At 44.4% G+C, this 20,326-nt stretch overlaps 1 protein-coding gene and 1 non-coding gene across 4 annotated transcripts in view; both read left to right on the forward strand.

Moving 5' to 3' along the window:
* The window catches only part of cntfr (ciliary neurotrophic factor receptor), a 147,544-nt gene extending 128,195 nt beyond the window's left edge, over positions 1-19,349 (forward strand). For all 3 annotated transcript variants that reach the window (XM_042335831.1, XM_042335830.1, XM_042335832.1), the window contains 3 exons: positions 10,254-10,452; positions 11,018-11,135; positions 16,422-19,349. In XM_042335831.1, the coding sequence (XP_042191765.1) occupies positions 10,254-10,452; positions 11,018-11,135; position 16,422 (318 nt within the window). In that variant the 3' untranslated portion in view covers positions 16,423-19,349. The remainder of the gene's footprint in view (positions 1-10,253; positions 10,453-11,017; positions 11,136-16,421) is intronic.
* On the forward strand, positions 6,905-6,976 carry trnap-ugg. The gene has a single exon. It is a non-coding gene; the product is annotated as a tRNA-Pro (tRNA).
* Positions 19,350-20,326: the final 977 nt, after the last annotated feature.

Genomic DNA, 20,326 nt, shown 5'->3' on the forward strand with positions numbered 1-20,326 from the left:
ACTGGCTCCCAACCAACTTGAGACCAAATCCACATTTGCAATTTACATAGACCATCTGTTATTTTACACAGACCATTTGTGCAGTCGTGTAGCGTATTGTTTAGAGCACTGGTCTCCCAAGCGAGAGGACCTGGGTTTGATTCCCGGACAGCTCAAAACATAAGGCAAGTTTCCTTCCTCCACACGCCTGTTTACCTAGCAGTAAGCAGGTTGTTAGTCGATTGGCAGATTGTTTTTGCTCCTCTGTCATCACCACCATATTATCCATAAAGCTCACCACCTACTCCCTGGACCTCATCCCGACTGCTCTCCTTAAATCCCAGCTCCACCTCCTTACCCCACTACTCGCCGATATCATCAACCTCTCATTGTTCCTGCCCCGTCAAAACAACCACTATCAGCACCACCTTGAAGAAACCTTCTCTTGACCCAACATAGCTATCCAGCTACCCGGCCCATCTCCCACCTCCCTTTTTTGTCTACAATCCTTGAGAGAGCCGTTGCCTCCCAGCTTCGCTTTTTCCTCTCCTCCCATTCCCTCTATGAGCCCCTCCCATTGGGTTCCCGTGCTGCCCACAGTTGCAGATCATCCAAAACTCTGGAGCTCGTGTACTTTTGAGCACCAGGCTCCGTGACCCCATCACTCCCACCCTCGCCCGACTCCACTGGCTCCCCATCCCCCAGAGGATCGAGTTCAAGGTCCTCGTCCTCACTTTCAAGGCCATCCATGGCCTTGCCCCCTCCTACCTCTCTGACCTGCTGACTCCCTACCAACCTGCCCGCTCCCTTCGTTCAGCGGGCTCTGGACTGCTCCATGTCTCCCGCCTGACCCGCCCTACCATCGGTGGCCGGACTTTCAGCCTCTCTGCTTCCACACTCTGGAACTCCATCCCACAGTTCCTTTGCCTCGCTGCCTCCCTTGCCTCCTTCAAGGTCCTCCCGACTTGAAAGGCGCTCTATAAATGTAATTTTGTTGTTGTTGTTGTTGTTGTTCAAGGCTGGTCTCAAGACCCTCCTCTTCGATGGTGCCTTCGGTCGCCCTCCCACCTCTCTGCCTTCCCTCACCCCTACCCCACCCCTCTCCCATGCTCGGGTCCTGACCCCTGACTGTCCAGCGCCTTTGGAGGTCTTCCCGACGTGAAAGGCGCTCTATAAATGTAACGTTGTTGTTGTTTCCGGGGGCTAACAATTTAAACCAATTTGGTCACTCAATCTGTGCACAATTGGCTGCCACGTTTTGCATGCAAAATACACAGTCAATGCACTTTAGAGTATATCCTGCGAAGCACTTTGAGACGTCTTAGCGACGCTCTATATCAAATGCAAGGATTATTATTATTTTGTAGTGATGTATCAGTCACTTTCTCTCACTCTCTCACTCTTTGTATTTTGGAGTAACCTAGAATCTAAGATGAAAGTTCCAAGGTGTGGCTTGAACCCACAAACGTCTGACTCAGAGGAAGGAACTCTACCATCAGAACCAGCCCGACACCTAAATATCCCACGAGATCACTAAATTGGTTTGAATGAAGCAGGCCCTTCAACCCACCTTCTCATCCATCAACCCTATTGTCCTCTGATCACAGTGTTGAGCTTTTTGTGGGATATTGGAGTGTGGAAATTGGCTGCCATAGTGCCCTACCAAATAAGGTCACTGCACTTTACAGAAGGCTTAACATATAATAATAATCCTTGCATTTCATATAGCGCCTTATCACGTCTTCGAAATATCTCAAAGCGCTTCACAGAATACTGTTAAGTGAATTGACTGTATATTTGTGGGCGAAACACGGCAGCCAATTGTGCGCAGCAGTGTCCTATAAACAGTCGTGGATTGAATAACCTAATTATTTGTTTTTAAGCAAATATTACGTAATTAAGGGTTCTAACACACACAAGGATTATTGTTATTATTAATATGACTAGAACTTGCATGCAATGAAATCCACCCCTGGTCTAAACAGGGCCAAATCCTCAACCTGGGAGCCTGGAATACTACAGAGATGGTTCTACCTGATGTGAAGTAAACATGGCGCGTAATTGCACATATATCTTACAGTATATTAATAATTGATTATGTTTATACCATTATGAGTTATGTTTCAGAATGGCCTGCACAGGAATTCATAAATAAATCAAAAGACCATGAGGTGCAATTAATTCGAAACTAAGGCAAGGCTTAAAGCTGGCAAACAAGTAACATGCAATTGCAGGAAAAGTACAACAATTATGCACTAAGCAAAATCACAGGCTGGTTGAGCACAGGTTTTGAGTTGCACAGGGCAATTTCAGGACAAACACCAGAAAGGTTTTTTTCTTAACCCAGAGGGTATTTAACGACTGTCACAGGTGGCCAGGAAGAGTGGTTGAGGCCAAAGTCATTGCAGTTCAAGTAAAAAAATCTCAGTGCTGTGATGGGAGGACGGTAGAGAAGATATTGTTTTTAAAATCCCAGTGGGATTTTGTGACCCTTCAACCTTTTGAGGTTGATTAAGTGAGGACAAAGGCAACAATAATAATAATAATCATCATTGCATTTGATATAGTGCCTCATTACATTATTGCGATGTCTCAAAGCACTTCACAGTGAATACTACAACAACAACAAAATTACATTTGGATAGAGCCTCTCGCATTGGGAGGACGTCCCAAGGCGTTGGACAATCAAGGATTTGGATCCGAGCTGGGGGTCCGGATTGGGGAGGGTGGGAGGGTCGGGATTCTGTCAGGACAGCAGTGGTCCTGAAGTCGAGGGTGGAGGCAGAGAGATAGAGTTGGGTGTCATCCGCATACATGTGGAAATTGACCCCATGTTGATGTCATCATGAAGTTGAGATGAGAGGAAAGGCAATGGATTAGGATAGAGTGGTCCACGGTATCAAAGGAAGCATAGAGGTCAAGGCGGACGAGGAGGGAGTGGTAGCCCTGGTCGTAGATGGACAAATTGTCATTCGTCACATTGACCAAAGCTGTTTCTGTGCTGTGGATGGCACGGAAACCCGATTGGTGGGATTCGTGAAGGGAGTGGTGGGAAGGAAGGAGCAAGCTGCAAAGCAACGATGGTTCCAGTATGTTGTAAAGTGGATTGACTGTTTATTTTGTGGGTAAAACTTGATAGCCAATTGTGCACAGTATTGTCCCACCTACAGACATGGAGTGATTGACCCAAATTTTTTTGAGGGATTATTACCCTCAGAAAGCAATCCACCAATCGACTAACAACCGAGTTGCTACTTCCTGCTAGGTAAACAGAGGCATGTGGTGTAAGGAAACTTGCCTAAGGTTTCGCCCTGCCCAGGAATTGAACTAGGGTCCTCTCGCTGTGGGGCGAGCAAGCTAACCACTATGCTACCTGACTCCACAATGACTCCCTTGAGATGAACTGGCATTGAGAAAATATGTCTGGTGTAGATGTATTGGTCAGTGGTGAATGCAAAGCATTGCTGGTGGTTGACCAGTCTCTTTGGTTCACCATTGAGTCTTGGATGCTTTTCAAGTGCTCAATCTCCTACGTGCCAAAGCCCTAGTGGGTTAGCTCATCCCGTCTTTTTTGGGCAGCCGGGTGTCTGACATGTGCGGAAACCCATGTGTATGCTTAAGAGTATCCATACCAAACTGAGAGTGCGACATTAGTATGCCGCCTATGCGTGGAAGTTTACCTGTGCCTGGGATGTTGCTGTGTGCAAATTGGCTGCCACGTTCGCCCACAAAACACATACAGTTACACCGCTTCACAGTATATTTTGTGTAACGTTTTGAGATGTCTTGATGACATGATAAGTCGCTGTATCAAATGAAGTATTATTATTGCGTGGAGGGTGCACTCCCTTCCCTGGAGGGACATATCCTGTTTATCTAATTCTGGAGAGTGCTTGTGGCAAGTTGGCAAGAACCAAGGCTTGAGGGACCCCACAGTGTACGTTCAGGGTCAGAGTCTGCTGGGGTTCAATCAGCTATGATTGCACAGCTTGCCATTTGAGAGCAATGTCTGGCAAGCTTCCTACTGCTTGTCCAGCTAGGGTGATCTTTGATGGACAAGCAATGGGAAACTTGCCAACCTGTGCAAACCACTGACTCTTGTTTTAAAGTGGAGCTGGAACCTGAATGTTTCAGGCCAAACCAATCATCAAGGAGATGTTGACCCACATCGACTCTTCGTGTGTTAACAGTTGTCATATCACACGCCTCATCTTACTTCCCCCTCGTATTCAATAACAATAACAACAACTTGTATTTATATCGCGCTCTTCAGGCAGGATATAGTCTTGGAGATCTGGTTAAAAAAAATGACAAATATTAAAACCTCCTGATTCAACAACAACCCCTTTTATATTTGCATCTATGCATTTACTATAGCACATTTCACATCGGGAAGAAATCACAGGATATGCTGGACCTACAACAACTTGCATACGTATAGCATCTCTCACGCTCTGACCGCTAACTGTACACCGCTACACTAAGTGTAGTGAGTGTGCATTTTGTATGCAACGTAGTGAGAGCTATGTGCACACTCTCTCTCAATCACTTCACCTTGCCTCACTTTGCAACAAATATAAATCATGAAAGGATTATTATTATTGCAGGAAGAATCGCGCACCATTCAGCATCCACAGGTCCAAACTGGCAAGTGATGTTTCGCTCAAGCCAAGTTTAATCCCCTCAGGGTTTAGTTCTTTGTGTCCAGTGGAAAACCAAAACAGGAAAAGCGTTCCTTGAGTGTTAAAGGATTACTTTTGACGGATTAGAATTTTGGGATCTTATCTCTTCTGTAATTTGACAATAACAGTTGTGTTATCACAAGATAAGGGTGGTTTAGGAAGTACGTTTAGGGCTGATTTACTTTAACAAAATGTCCCTCACCCTTGTGCCCAAACCCTCCTTGCAAATTCCATTCCCTCCCCCCTCAATGCACTATCCTGCTCAACCAATGTCCACAGCAAGGTCCCCAAATCAGCTTTGAGGGGAATGTCCAATTGTTGAGATGTTTGGCCAGGTCAGTGGGGAAAAACTCCCTCCTCTTTACATATAGCGCCACGGGATCTTTAACGTCCACCTGAACAGATAGATGGGACATCGGTTTAATGTCTTATCTGAACGATGGCACAATGAGGCACACCCCCAGCACTGCAGCGAGTTGCACCGAAAGTGTCTGACGGTCCGCTAATGGGTAATCCTTTGAGTAACCGGCAGCGCATTAAGGCTGGGACTCAATCCCGAAGTGCCGGAAGACAGGGAGGATCATACAGGATTCCCCATTAGGATCTCTGAGACGCTATCCAGGAATCTCATTGCCTGTTTAGTGCAGACATGAGCTTGGCAATCCTGCGCTTTGCCAGTGAAATGAATCCATTCAAATCAACACCCAAACTGCTCTGGATTTATAATTTTTTGGCGTAAGGCGTGAAAATGGCAAATGTCCTTTCTTTTTAACTGTGTGCGATTAACCCAAGTAAAGAGTGTTGTGTTTGGCAGAGATTTCTGTAAATCCCTCTCTCCCTTTCTCTCTCTCTCTCTCTCTCTCATTCACTTTGCAGCTGCCTCGACCAAACCCTCCCCAGCCCCCAAACTCCACATCTGTTGTCCTCAACGCTTAATTGAAATGAAACAGCATTAACTGCTCTGGACACACTGCACCAGGCACGATCCTGCTGGAGAGAGCTCAAAGCAAATAAAAGCAATTTTAGCTCTGAAAACACTGCTTTGCCTGCCAAAGCGATTACCTAAGCCCACTTGTTTCTGCTTAACTGAAGAGATGTTATCAGCCTGAGTTCATCACCTTATGTAATCCACCAAGAATTTGTAAATGAATCCCGTTTCTCCCTTTATAAGCTTTTTGCTCTCCTTTTCCTCTCAACCTCTCAACCCTATCCCCTCCCACCCCTCTCGGCACCTCCCCAATCCACTTTCCGAACTACTTTTCCTCTCCGCAGGAAGTAAACAGGAAATCCCATGTGATTGTCAGTGTTATTTCCAGGACACTGCCAGATATAATAATAATAATCCTTGATTTCGATATAGCGCTTTTCACATCTTCTAGACGTCTCAAAGCGCTTCACAGAGTATGCTGTAAAGTGAATTGACCGTATATTTGTGGGCGAAACGTGGCAGCCAATTGTACACAGGAATGTCCCACAAACAGTCGTGGATTGAAAATGACCAATTTATTATTGTTTTGTTTTGGAGGGATTATTATTAGGCTCTGTGTGGAGTAAGGAGACTTGCCCAAGGTTTCGCCCTGCCAAGAATTCAACCCAGATAAAAGAATGGTCGCACATAGTCTTATGGGACAGCCTGACTTCTGAGTCATAGACTTGCAACACACCATCACACTACAACAACAACAAGATTCCATTTATAGAGCGCCTTTCACGTTGGAAGGACGTCCCAAGGCGTCCCTACCTTGTGTGGAGGATGCCATATAAATGGAAGTTGTTACTGCTGTTGTTGATTCAAGACGTTCACACAGCTGACTGGGAACCCAAGCTGGGGATAGGTGGGGGAGTTTGGGGGAAGGAAAAGTGACTAAAATGACAAAGAGATAGATCTGAAGGCAGTTTTGAAGCCAGGGAAAGAGCGGGCAGGAGTTCCCTTTTGAAGTTTCAAAGATCGGGGATAATATCTCTGGAAGCTCGACCACCGATGGTGTGTCGTGAAGCAGGCTGGCGTTCACTGAGCAAAGAGAGCATCAAGTCACAGAGATAAGGTGGGACGAGGCTGTGGAGGGATTTGAAAGTGAAGAGAAATGTGTAGTTGAGTCAGATTCACGGCTGGTATTATTGATTTTGTTGGTAATTTCAGAAACTTGATATAGCCCAGAGATCAGTGGCTTTGTATTAGATTGGAATAAACCAATTATCCAGGGGGAGGAAGGTGGAGTTGGGTAGGTTTAAGAGGTAATCGGAGTCCTGTAGCTTAGTGGTTATAGCACTCGCCTTGGAAGCGAGACACCTGGGTTCAATTCCAGGCAGGGCGAAACCTTGGGCAAGTTTCCTTACTCCACACGCCTAATAATAATTCCTCCAAAACAAAACAATAACAAATTGGTCATTTTTAATCCACGACTGATTGTGGGACACTGCTGTGCGCAATTGTCTACCGTGTTTCGCCCAGAAATATACAGTCAATTCACTTTACAGTATATTCTGTGAAGCATTTTGAGATGTCTAGAGGATGTGGAAAACACTATATCAAATGCAAGGATTATTATTAATCTCTTAAATGCCAAGCAACTACGACTGGGTATCGAAATCAGACTGAAGTGAGGAGCGCTATATAAATGCAAGGTGTTGTTTTTGAAGATTCTACAGATGCTACATCCCTGAATGGAGATTTCCCATTGTCTGGAATGTAGTGTGCGCTCTCCTCCCTGGAAATATTCCCCCAAGGAACAGGGCACAGATTGGCAGTTGTTCAGTAAGACGTTAAAGTTCCCATGGCACTACTCAAAAAGAGAAGGGAGTTCCTCCCAGTGACCTGGCTGACAATCCCCCGCCATAAGTTCGGTAATTCACTTCATTTACTCTTTGTGAGGCGTTGCTGTGTGCAAACTGCCTGCCACGTTCCCCACAAAATACCGTCACTGCACTTTAAGCATGAAATGCCCTCCTGGCCTGGAAGGTGCTATATCCAATGCAAGGGTAATGATCCCTCCAAAAAACAAATTTGGTCACTCAATCCACTCCATGTAAAGAAATACTTCCTGGTTCCTGTGCTTGTCCATTGTATCGCATCTGTGGTTTTCGCTGCAGAATATGGAGCCCAGGAGATTCTGCAACACTGCACTTTGAGCAGCCCAACACGTAAATAATGGGCGAAAAGGTTTTTTTCTTTCTTTTGAAATAGAAAAGTCCCTGATATTTTTCCAAGTGCATCACAATACCGCAGTGCAAAATGCTAATGCTTATCATACATGCAAACCACAAGCATATGCTGATGTAGAAGACAGCCCAGTGTAGGCCGGCTGATGAAGAGATTGTCAGAGCTGATTCCCCCTAGGACCCATCTTATCTAACTCCCAGATGGGCCTGAGAGCCGGTTCCTGGTGACCAGATGCATCGGCAAAGCGAGGCTGGCCTTCCTGAAAGCTTTTTGTGTCCCTTCGCGGTTTAAGTATGAGAGAGATTTAAAGAGTGCGCTGCTTCCCATCCCACTAAACCACATAATTAGCTCTGTCTGACTGATTTCCTTCCAGAAGTACAGCGCACAGTAACCCTGCAAAGACCGTAGCATCGGATAGTGGGTCTCACAGAACAGAAGGAGGCCGTTCAAACATAATAAGGCATTATATCAAATGCAAGGATTATTATTATTATGCCAGCTCTTGCACTGGGATTAACTCACTCTAATCCCAATTCCGCATCCTTTTCCACACATTTCTTTAGACTGTTTCTCTTTAATACTTATCCAATGTTGCCATGGTCTGCGATCCTGCCAACACATTACTATTCTCATAACTCACTCGCTCGATAAAAATAGTTCTTCCAACCTGCTTCTTTTAACTCCTCCAGTGACAAACATGAGATCATGCAAACTCTGACACTAATATAATAATAATCCTTGCATTTGATATGGTGCCTTATCATGTCGTTGAGACATCTTAAAGCACTTCACAGATTGTACTGTACTGTAAAGTAAACTGACTCTATTTTGTGGGCGAAACGCAGTAGTCAAATGTGCCCAGCAGTGTCCCACAAACAGTCGTGGATTGAGTGACCGCATTTTTTCTAAGGGATTTTTATCCCCAGAAAGCGATCCACCAATCGAGTAACTACTGGGATCCTATTCACTGCTAGTAATCAGTGGCGTGTGGAATAAAGAAACTCGCCTAACGTTTTGCCCTGCCTGGGAATCGAACATGGGTCCTCTCGCTTGCGAATCGAGTGCTCAAACCACTACGTTTACAGGACTCCACTGTGCAATGAGGTGAAAAGCCTCCTAATGTGTCATAGAGTTCCATAGTTCTATGGCAAGACAAGGATTGTAGCAGGCAATGGGGAATAGAAGTTAGTACAAAAATATATTGGAGAAAGAAAAAAATGTTGCAGTCTTTTGTGTCAGTCTGGCTCAGTTGGTTTCCAGCTCAGTGGGTAGCACTCCCACTTCTTAGTCAGAAGGTGATTTGTTCAAGCTGCAAGTTGGGACCTTGAATTCACACAGTCTAGACTGACATTTGCCTCACATAGTCTAGTCTAGGCATGCCTTCTTTGCCGATCTCCCCAGCTCCACAGGATCCAGATGATCCAGAATTTTGCTGCCCGCATACTCACTCGTACTAACCTCCTTACCCCATCACACCAGTTCTAGCCAGGCTTCACTGGCTCCCTATCATTGAACGGATCAATTTCAAGATCCTCACACTTGTTTTCAAATCCCTTCATGCTCTCCCTACTTCTCCGACCTGCTTACCCCACAACCCACTACCCGCTGCCTCTGCTCAACTGACTCTGGCCTCCAGCTTGTCCCTCGTGCCCTCCATTCCACAGTCAGCAGCCGCACTTTCAGCCACTACTCCCCAAAACTCTGGAACACTCTTCCTCTATCCCCCACCCCCCGCCTTGTCCCTTCCTTCCCCACCTTCCTATTTGACCGTGCCTACGGTCACCATTCCCCCCAACCCTCCCTGTTTGGCGTCGTGCTCTGCTCTGTTAATCCCTCTGGGATGCTATCGTAGGTGGGGGGGGTGGTGCTATATAAATGCAAGTTGTTGTTAACATTCTAATGAGAGAGTACTGCATTATTGGAGGTACTGTCCACTTGGATGAAATATTGAATCGACGTCCCACCTGCCTATTTAGGTGGTACTATTTGAAAAGAGAAGTAAGTTTTTTCAGTTGGCCATTCACTTCATGGCTATGTGTGGGATATTGCTGTATGTACATTGACTATCACCAAAGTACACAGTCACTACACTTTAAAGTACACAGTCACTACACTTTACAGTATATTCTGTGAAGTGCTTTGCGACGCCTCAAAGAATTGATAAGGCGCTATACCGAATTGATTGTGTTAAGCATTCTGAGATGCTACCCTGCGTGGGTAGCGCTATATAAGTGCAAGTTGTTGTTGTGTATTTTATGGGCAAAATGCTGATTTTTTCCTTATTCTGCCCTGTACTGTAAAGCTCTATGGTTTCACATGAGAGTCAATGTGCTCGCGGGATGTGCTTTGTTTAACTGGTCAAGTGTCCTGTTCTCATCCTTGACCCTTTCGTTCTACAACAGAGACCTGATGGCTTTTTCTACTCTGTCTAGGTTGAAGTGACGGACGTAACATTTCACACCATCACCGATGCCTACGCAGGGAAGGAACACATCATACAAGTGGCTGCCAAGGACAATGAAGCCGGCACCTGGAGTGAATGGAGCAAGGCTGTACGTGCCACACCGTGGACACAAATGCCGGTGGATCCAGAAACAGAAACCAAAGAAACAACAAGCAGTATTACATCAGGTATAGTGATAGGTTCTTTGATTCCCAGAAGATACAGCTCAGAAGCAGCTGTTTGAAGGAGGTGAGAGAGGGTGCGAGAGCGGGTTTGGGGCGTCTGTTCCAGAGAGATGGGGCAAAGTGGCTAAAAACGTGTCCGTAAATTCTACATCAGCTACAACCAACCCAGAACTCTATATCCTCTCCTACAACAGGCTCTGCACACCCTTTTCTATTACCATTACCAGGCTCTCAGTCCATCAGCTTCAAGATTCTTTTCCTGATCTTCAAATTGCCTATAAAATACACAGTCACTACACTTTACAGTGTATCCTGTGAACTACTTTGAGAATGAAAGACGCTATAACAAATATAAGGATTATTATTATTATTATTTATATTTCACAACTATAAGCTGAAGAGGCACCAGGAGCAGTATTCCGAGCTGGTTGTAGCCTCCCTAACCCTAAAACAAAAGTGAAACATTGCGGTAGAGAGACAGACATTTTGCTAGAGAACGGACAGCTTTGATGAAAGGGCATGCCAGCCATTTTGACTTGTCTTTATTTCCTTCCTGTGTTCCTTTCAGCGGCTGTCACCAAAGCGAGCGAAAATGAAAAGATTGAACGAAGCACGAACAATTCTCCCCGACTGATATCGTCCATGATGGCATTGCTTCTGGGCGTGATCGTCAACATATTGATCTGGTAGGTGTATTCCCTCCTTTAGCTTACTGCAGAATCATACTACAAAATTTCATTTGTGTAGCGCCTTTCATTTTGGGAGGACGTCCCAAGGCGCTGGACAGTCAGGGATTTGGACCCGAGCAGGCGAGGGTGTGATCAAGCAGGGTTGAGGGCTGGGAGGGTAGGCGTGTGGTCGAAGGTGCGGTCATAGAGGAGGGTCTTGAGATGCTCCTTGAAGGAGGCAAGGGAGGAAGTGACGCAAAAGGAATGTAGATGGAGTTCCAGAGGGAGGGGCGTGGAGAGGTTAAAGGCCCGACCGCCGATGGTGGGGCAGGCTGGACAGGGGACATGAAGCAGGCTGCTGAGAGATGGGAGCGGACAGGTTGATAGCACTTTTACAGCACACAAGGAAGTTCATATTACCCTGTGACTGTGCCTATAATGGCTCTTTGAAAGAGCTAACCTTTATTAACACATCCCCATCTCCATCCCCCAGTGGGTCGAGTTCAAGATCCTCATCCTCAACTTTAAATCCCTCCATAGTCTTGCCCCACCATATCTCTCCAGGATCCTCCAACACCACTGTCCCAGCCGATCCTTTTGCCCTGCTTCATATTTCCCCACCTTATCCACCCCACCGTTGGGTGGCTTTTCAGCCATTCTGCCCTTACTCTCTAGAACTCCATCTCAGAGTCCCTCTGACCCGCTTCCTCACTCACCTCCTTCAAAGTCTGTCTTGACACCTACCTCTTTGCCAGCGCTTTCGGTCATCTTTGCCCTACTCTTTTTGCCCTCCGCCCCCCACCCCATTCCAACTCCCTGCTCGGGTCCAAATCCCTGACTGTCGAATGCTAGCGATGTCCTCCTGATGTGAAAGGTGTTTACAAATGTAATTTGTTGTTGTTGTCGAACAATGCCTGAAATGCCAAATCTAGACATTCTCGATGGTGTAGTTGAGAGAGCTGCAGCTTATGCTCTGGCAGCTCACTGGTAGATGATTGAGAGGGGACCTAATAGCGATGTTCAAGTTTCTGAAAGTATTCAATAAGGTAGATGAGCTGTTGTTGGGCTGTTTCCACTTGTTGCTGAATCCAAAAGGAAAGGGATATAAATATAAGATAGTCTTCTCTACAGATGCTGCCTGACCTGCTGAGCGTTCCCAGCGATCTCTGTTTTTGTTTAAAATAGTCAGTGGTGAATCTGCCAGAGTTTAGAAGGAACTGTTTCAATCAGAGGGCGGTGTGAATGTGCTGCCAGAAGACTGTGGTTGAAGCAAAAAGCATTTATATATTTAAGATATATTAATAAATAAATAATAATAATACATTTAAGAGGAGAACTTGATGCATTCTTGAGGAAGAATATAGGAGTGGGGAATAGGGTGGTGTCTCGTGTGAAAAAAATACAAGTCAATTAACTTTAAAATATTTTCTGTGAAGCGCTTTGAGGCATCTCAACCACGTGGTAAGGTGCTATTATTATTGTTGTTGTTGTTAATAATATTATCGTATCCGTGCTGGCTCTTTGAAAGAGTGTGAACACTGACAGGGACGAACGAGTTGGCTGAATGGTGTCATATCACTCTATGTATCTGTACAATTTTAGCACCAGCCCTTAAAAAAAACACACACACAACACAAACACGGCCTCAGTTCAAGTCTTGTGCTGTGCTTGTGAGAAAGTGATCATGTGGGAGCTTGAGTTGTACCCCTGTGGGCTCCAGCTGACCACATTCCAGGCAATTGTTTTCCGTGACTATGTTTCCGCATAGTGCACAGATTATAGCTTGTACAGCTGTTGAGAACTGGTCAGCAGGAATGTCAGAACTGGCCTATTGTCAGAGATACATGCAGTATGAGCCACTAAGTTATTTGCCACAGGAATGGGGGATAAGTCTGTTGGACCAGTCTATAAAACTACTCCTCAGAACCTGTCAGAAGTTTCTTGGGTGTTTCTACAATATAATTTACATTTATATAGCACCTTTCACGTCAGCAGGATATCTCACTCACAGTGCTGCATGGGCATCCGAGCTCAGGGTGGGAGCCAACAATAATAATAATAATCCTTGCATTCGCGACGTCTCAAAGCTCTTCACCGAATATACTGTAAAATGAATTGACTGTTAATTCAAAAGGAGGTGGGGAGAGAAAGATTACCAAAAGCGCCATCAAGAGATATGTTTTGAGTTGTGACTTGAAAAAGGAAGAGAGGAAGCCTTGAAAGACTTCTCTATCAAACTAGATTGAGAACTTAAAAAGCCTCCACACACCTATCTATGGGGGAGAAATTCCACTTGGGTCTAGATTTATATCTAACAGTGGGTCCAGAATTTGGTGAATTCTTGAACACAGCGTTAATTTTTGCATTCAGTTCCTTTTACGCTTCTTTCACAAAACCGTAGAAAAATGACTTCAAACTGTGGCTGAATTGAACTATCTGCCAAATTCTGGACACTCTGAGATGAACATTAATAGTGTAGTCTCACGTGGGCCTCATGAAGGTGCATAAAATTTTAAATGGGATTCAAAATCCAGAACAATCCTTTAGAATTGACAAAGATAGTAGATCAGTAGATGCTAGTTCCATAGCACTCCCCTCATAAGGGAGAGGACCCAGGTTGAATTATTGGGTGGGGCTAAACCTTAGGCAAGTTTTCTTACTCCACACACCTCTGTTTACCCAGCAGTAAGTAGGAATCCAGTTGGTAGTCGATTGGCGGATCGCTTCAACAAAAAAAAGGTGATCACTCAATCCATGACTCTCTGTTGGACACTGCTGTGTCCAATTGGCTGCCGTCTTTCGCCCACAAAAATACAGTCAATCCACTTTACAATATGTTCCGTGAAGCTCTTTGATTTGGCTCAACCACATGATATTCAAATGCATGGATTATTATGATTATTATTATGATTATTATTATCAGGAGGACACAGATTTGGAGTGGTTAAAACCAATTTGAGGTCAGATACCAGAAAGTTTTTTCTTTACTCCGAGGATAATTTACAGACTGGAGCAGGTTACTAGGAAAGGTGGGATTTCTAAAAAGCAGCTTGATGCTGTGATGGGAGGATGGGAGGGTGGGTGTTCTGGAAGGATGAGATCAGATGGGTCAAAGGGCCATTTTCATCTGAATCGATCTTGTGATCCAAGGTGGAATTTCTACCCACTATTGCATCAGCAAATTCTTTGGAGGTCCCTTGTATTCCCCCAAATAAAATTGGTCATTCACTTAATGGCTGGTTGCTGGACACTGCTGAGTGCAACTGGCTGCCATATTTCGCCTACAAAATACATAGTCAATCCATTTTAAAATATATTCTGTAAAACACTTGAGATGTCTCAATGATGTGATAAGGTGCTATATCAAATGCAAGCATTATTATTATTTATCCAACTCCTTTTTGAAAGCCAATTTGGATTCTGCCTCAACCACTGCTCCTGGCAGAGCAGGGAGTCCTAACCACTCAATGCGTGAAAACAATTCTCCTAACCTCATTTGCTCATTTATTAACTATCTTAAATCAATGGCCTCTGGTCACTGACTCACTGACCATGTAAAATTACGTTACACTGATAACAATAATCCTCGCAGTCAGTGTAGCACTGGTGATGTTCAAAATGTGTCAAAGTGCTTCACATTTTTGTAGTTCAGTGACTGTGAACTTGTGGGCAAGTTAGGCAGCCAATTCGTGCAGGAATTCTACTGTACCCTATCACCTCCATCCTTGCCCAACTCCACTGGCTTCCCATCACACAGAGGATGCAGTTCAAAATCCTGATCCTCGCCTTTAAAACCCTCCACGGTCTTGCTCCTCCCTACCTCTCCGACCTCCTAATCCCCTATCACGCTGTTCGCTCCCTCCGCTCAGCGGGCTCCGGCCTGCTTCACGTCCTCCGCCTGTCTCGCCTCACTATCGGTGGGTAGGCCTTCTGCCACTCTGCCCCCACCCTCTGGAACTCTATCCCGCACTCCGTCTCGCCCCCTCCCTCGCCACCTTCAAGACCCATCTCAAGACCCTCTGCTTCGATCGTGCTTTCGATCTCCCTACTTCCCCCCTGCCCTCCCCCAGCCCGACCCTCAGCTCAGGTCCATAACTCTGTCTGTCCAGCGCTTTGGGATGTCCTCCTGATGTGAAAGGCGCTATACAAATGTAATTCTGTTGTTGTTGTAGTATTTGCTTTGTGAAAAAACTTAGCTTTCTTGTGCAGTCTTTTTTTTCTTGTACGGTGATGTTGATTCCTTATCAATAGCATTTATAGCACTCTCCGCTTGATTTCTGCTGCGTCTTAACTAGTGGTTTGATGGTGTGTTAACCAGACTCAGTTGACGGCACTCTCGCCTCTCGTTCAAGCCCCACCTCATGACTTTGCTGATAGTCTGGGCTACACTCCAATGGGGAAAGCACTGCATTGTCAGAGATGTCGCCCTTCAGATGACACATTAAACTGAGGTCCCTGTTCAGGTGGACATTATTGATCCTATTCTATTATATATAAAGATATATATTACATAAAATAATATATATTAGATATAGATATAATACAATATCCTATTCAAAAAGAGAAGGAAGTTTCATCCAGTGTCTGGCCAATAATCCTCCAGATAAAATTGGTCACTGCATTTTACATTACTACACTAACTTCTGTGATTTGAGACATCCTCCTGATGTGAAAGGTGTTGGAACAAATGCAATGATTCTGATTATTATTTATGATTATTTAAATAAATTCCTTGATAAGCAATATCCCCTATGAAAGAATTCTCAAAGAGCAGTTTTAAAAATAATAATAATAATCCTTGATATGACCCTTTTACAACGAGGTCTCAAAGCTTTTCGCAGGATTTGTTGCAAAGTTTAGTGACTGTGCAATTTGTAAGTGAATGCAGCAGCTTATTTGTACACAGCAAGATCCCACAAACAGGCATGAATTTTAGCTGAGGGTTTGTTGTCCAGGACACTGGGAGAAACTCCCATCTCTTTTCTAGTAATACCATCTTTAACATCCACTTGAACAGGCAGACAGGACCTCAGTTTAACATCTCACCCGAAGAGTAGCATCTCAAACAATGCAGCAACCCCCAGTGTCAACCTAGACCATGAGTTCAAAGTCATGCGGCTTGAGCCCACAACCTTCTGCCCTCAGAGGCGAAAGTGCTACCAACTGAGCCAGGCTAAGAGCAAACAAATGTTGAAATGTGCCTTCAAATACTTTCTCCCTCTGTCTGTCTGTCTGTCTGTCTGTCACTCTCTCTCTTTGTTTCTTTCCTTTAACCCATTATTGTTTTTGCCTTTCCCATTCTAGAGAGAAAACAAATTGTGAGGAATCCACGCTTTGTATTTTGCACGTGTGGAATGTGGATGCAAGGAATCTGCCCTGCAAAATGCTGAAGGGTGAAAATCCACAGGAACCTGGAGCTCTGATCCCTGTGAAATTTAATGGACACACACCCATGCACGCACACACACTTACACACACAAACTCGCACTCAAATAAAGTGAATTGAAGGAAAACAAAGCAAACCAAGGATCTCTGCAGCATCATGCCATCACGTAGATGTATTCTTTCCGATGGGCTAAATGGTTACCGTTTAATCTCATGTCGGACGTTTCCGCAAGGGGATAAAAAAAATATATATATCCATCATAAAGAGAATCGAATGTGAAACGCCAACAACATACAGCTAAATTGTCATGCCAAAGACTCTGTGATTTACCTGAACTGATAACTACCAATGCTCTGCTTCCTCCAACCAACTCCTTCCCCTCCCCATCCCTCACACACACACGCCCCCACTCCCCTCACCCCCACCAAACAAAAATAATAACAAAACACCCTGCATCCGCGTAAGTGAGATTGGGCGCTAATTGAACGGCAGGTTCACTGTTGGCATCAGTACTGTGAAATTTTTCTGAGTGCGCAGATTTTTTGACCTGCAATTTTATCACTAGTGTTTTAAAGAATGTTTTTGTACTTTAACGGCCGGTTGTCAGATGATGGACAGTCACAACCTGCGACAAACACTGTGCTCTCTCTACCCGCCTGAGAATGGACTGCATTGACTTTTTTTTACTGGGAGATGACGTATTTGTATGCTATGTGGGAAGCTTTGAAACTTTGAGGAGTTTCATTGTTCAAGCCTTCCATTTAAGCGTTGCTTGGTTTGACCATCTTCTTTTTCAAAGCAGATGAAAGGAATGTAAAGGTACTACAGTTTTAATCCTCCACGTGCGTTCGTTCCAGCCTACATTACCCTTTGACAGCACGGAAGTTTCCGACTAACTGCAACTTGGCTGTACAGGGAGCGAGCGAGAGGAGTCATGTATTTGTCTAATCACTTAATAATAATCACCAATAGATTTAGTTTTTTGCAGAAGGCTCAGTTCGTCCACACACGCCTCTTTCTGTAAAATAATTTAACGCTTTATCGTACGTAATTGCTCGAAGTCACTTATTTAACGGTACAAGTGGTTAAGTGTTAGCGTTAGATGTTGTAAGAAGTTAGATAAAAAATGATCCTTTTTGTGTAAAAAAACTGCTTAAGAACTCACTTGTTAGAAAATGGTCATCTGATGGCATCATGTTAAATGTATAAGTATTTGTTTGATTTTCAGGGTTCTTTACGTATAAATGTAATTGTCTCAAAACTTGTTTGAATTCACACCTTAATCCGAATCCACACTTTAATCAATATCAGTACACAGAATCCGCTAAGCAAATTATCTGTCTGATCCAAATCAAGTTACTCAATACTTTACCCTAAAGCTTTATGTGGTATGATTTTACAGTGCCTCTACTTATCCCAACCCAGTTTTGTATAATGTGGTTCCCAAAGGGAAATTTGTGCAGTGCCCTTTTCCAAATGAAACACACGTACAGTGTGTTCCTAGAGTCACAGAGATCGCAGTGTGGAAGGAGACCATTCATCCCAAGGAACTGAGCCCAAACTGGTGCTCGTTCACCCACTGGAGCTAATTCCAAATTCATTGCTCTTTCCCTGAAGCCTTTTACAATGTTCCCGCTTCAAATCTTTATTCAGTTCCCCTTTTATGCTGTTGGGATCACATCTTAAGTAGCCATTGGGGGTATTCAAAAAATCCGCACCGCAGGGATTTCCACAACAACGGAAGATTGACATCGGAACCAACGTTGCCAAATTTTTTNAAGACTTGGCCAGAATATAGCAGATGTAGCCACATCCAATAGTTAGGTCTTTGCCTCCCAGGCAAGGATAGACTGCTTTAACTCCAGTGCTAGATTGAAAACCCCATGTTGAAAAGTTCCCCAAACTTGTTTCTGGCTATCTGCAAAAAAGGGCATCCAAACCAACGATTTCTTCACAAACTTATGGTGTCAGAAGGGAAATCTATCTGCAGTTTCTAAATATCCTCTTTTCTATAAGTTGATGAGGTTTGGAAGGAACTGTTGCCTTGGATATCTCTGCGTGTACCTTCTCATAGCGTTGCTTCCCATTGTACCCAAGAAGGATTTAATCAGATCAAAAATTATTCTATTTATTTCTGGTTCCAGTTTGGTTTATCCGGTTGGATCCTCAACTCTTCTTTCTCCCTCATACCAGTTCTCTGACCAAGACTACTTTCCTTCACCTCAGCCATGTCACTCCCTACCTCATTCCACATGCCACTGAGCCCCTTTTATTATGTCTTCATTTTTACCTCCCGCCTGAACCTTTCTGAAGCACTCTTCGCTGATCTCCCTTGCTGTACCATTTATAGATATCAGCTCATCCAAAACTCTGCTGCCCGTATCCCCATCCTTATCCTCACATCCACGGCCCTAGTCCTTGCCAGGTTCCATTGGCTTCGATCTCTCAGTGAATCCCAGATCTCAGCCTCACCTGCAAATCCTTTCACGTTCTTCACATCACCCCATCTCTCTATCTCCTCCGACCCCTTTTGCTCAGCTACCTCGGGCTTGCTCACTCTCTCCATGTCACCATCGCCCCAATTCTACAGCCCTGAGCTCCGGAACTCCCTACCTTGGTTCCTCCGTCTTGTTCGCTCTCTACCTGTCCCAGTCTTGCCTTAAAACTTACCTTTTCAAGTCACCTCTCCTTTCCCCCTCACCCCATCCTCCCCCACATGCCCACCCACTGCGAAGCGCTTCAAGGCATTATTCAACAAGAGGGCGCCATGTCAATGCAAGCTGTCGCTATTATAACATAGGCTTTCGCCTACAAAATACACTTCACTTCACAGTGAATCCTGTGGAGCACTTTGAGGCGTCCTCCCGACATGAAAAGTGCTGTATCAAATGCAAGGATTATTGTTATAATATTTATTAAAATCATAATAATAGCAATAATAAAGCTTCACTTCCTCTTCTGGTTTTCTCTGAAATCTGCACTGTCTTGGATGCGGATTTACATGTCAGCATTAATCCTGGTGTCAGTTATTCTTTGTAAAACGATGTCTTAATCTATTAAAAATAAATTACAGGCATCAAAGCCAGGATTGTTGTTATTCATCCCAAATAGCCATGTGTGTTCTCTCCCTCCCTCTCCCCCCCACCCCATCTAGTCAGTCAACATAGCATCTACATACAAAACTCACCACTCCCGTCACACCGCCCCCCCATCTCTCCCATCTCCTCCCTCAAGTTGAATACTTTTTATGTGATTCTCAAACGTGTTCTTCTTCCCTCTTTTGTCGGTGAGTAACTGTACCTTACGAACAATCCAAATATCATGTATTTTGCTGAAATTGGTTTGTGTAACAATACATCGTGCCAGTGTCAATTATTTGCTTTCTATTGTATTTCATGTATCATTTTTGAACAGTAAAGTTGAGTTTTTCAGATGTACCATGAGTCACTTGTTTGTCCTATAATTCAAGCTTGTTGCATGTTACTTTTGATCAATAAAATGTGTGCTTAGCTGGATCCCGAGTGATCACATTGCATTGATCCCAGGTGATCATACTGCACTGATCCCATATTAGCTATGAAATTTAGGCCCCAAATTCCACATAGTCTTTGCCTATAAGATCATTTTGTCTTGACAAGATCACAGCTTCGGTTGGATGAAGAAGATCCTTTGGCCCATCTGATCTCATCCTTCTAAAATACTCACTCTACTGCTCCATCACAGCATCAAGTCCAGTGTACTCGCATCAACCACTCATCCTGATAACCTGCCCCAGTCATTAATTCCTCTCGGGATAGAAAAATCTCCTGGTGTCTGCCTGAAA

This window comes from Callorhinchus milii, unplaced genomic scaffold (genome assembly GCF_018977255.1).
Source record: "Callorhinchus milii isolate IMCB2004 unplaced genomic scaffold, IMCB_Cmil_1.0 Scaffold1, whole genome shotgun sequence".
Classification (NCBI taxonomy): Eukaryota; Metazoa; Chordata; class Chondrichthyes; order Chimaeriformes; family Callorhinchidae; genus Callorhinchus; species Callorhinchus milii.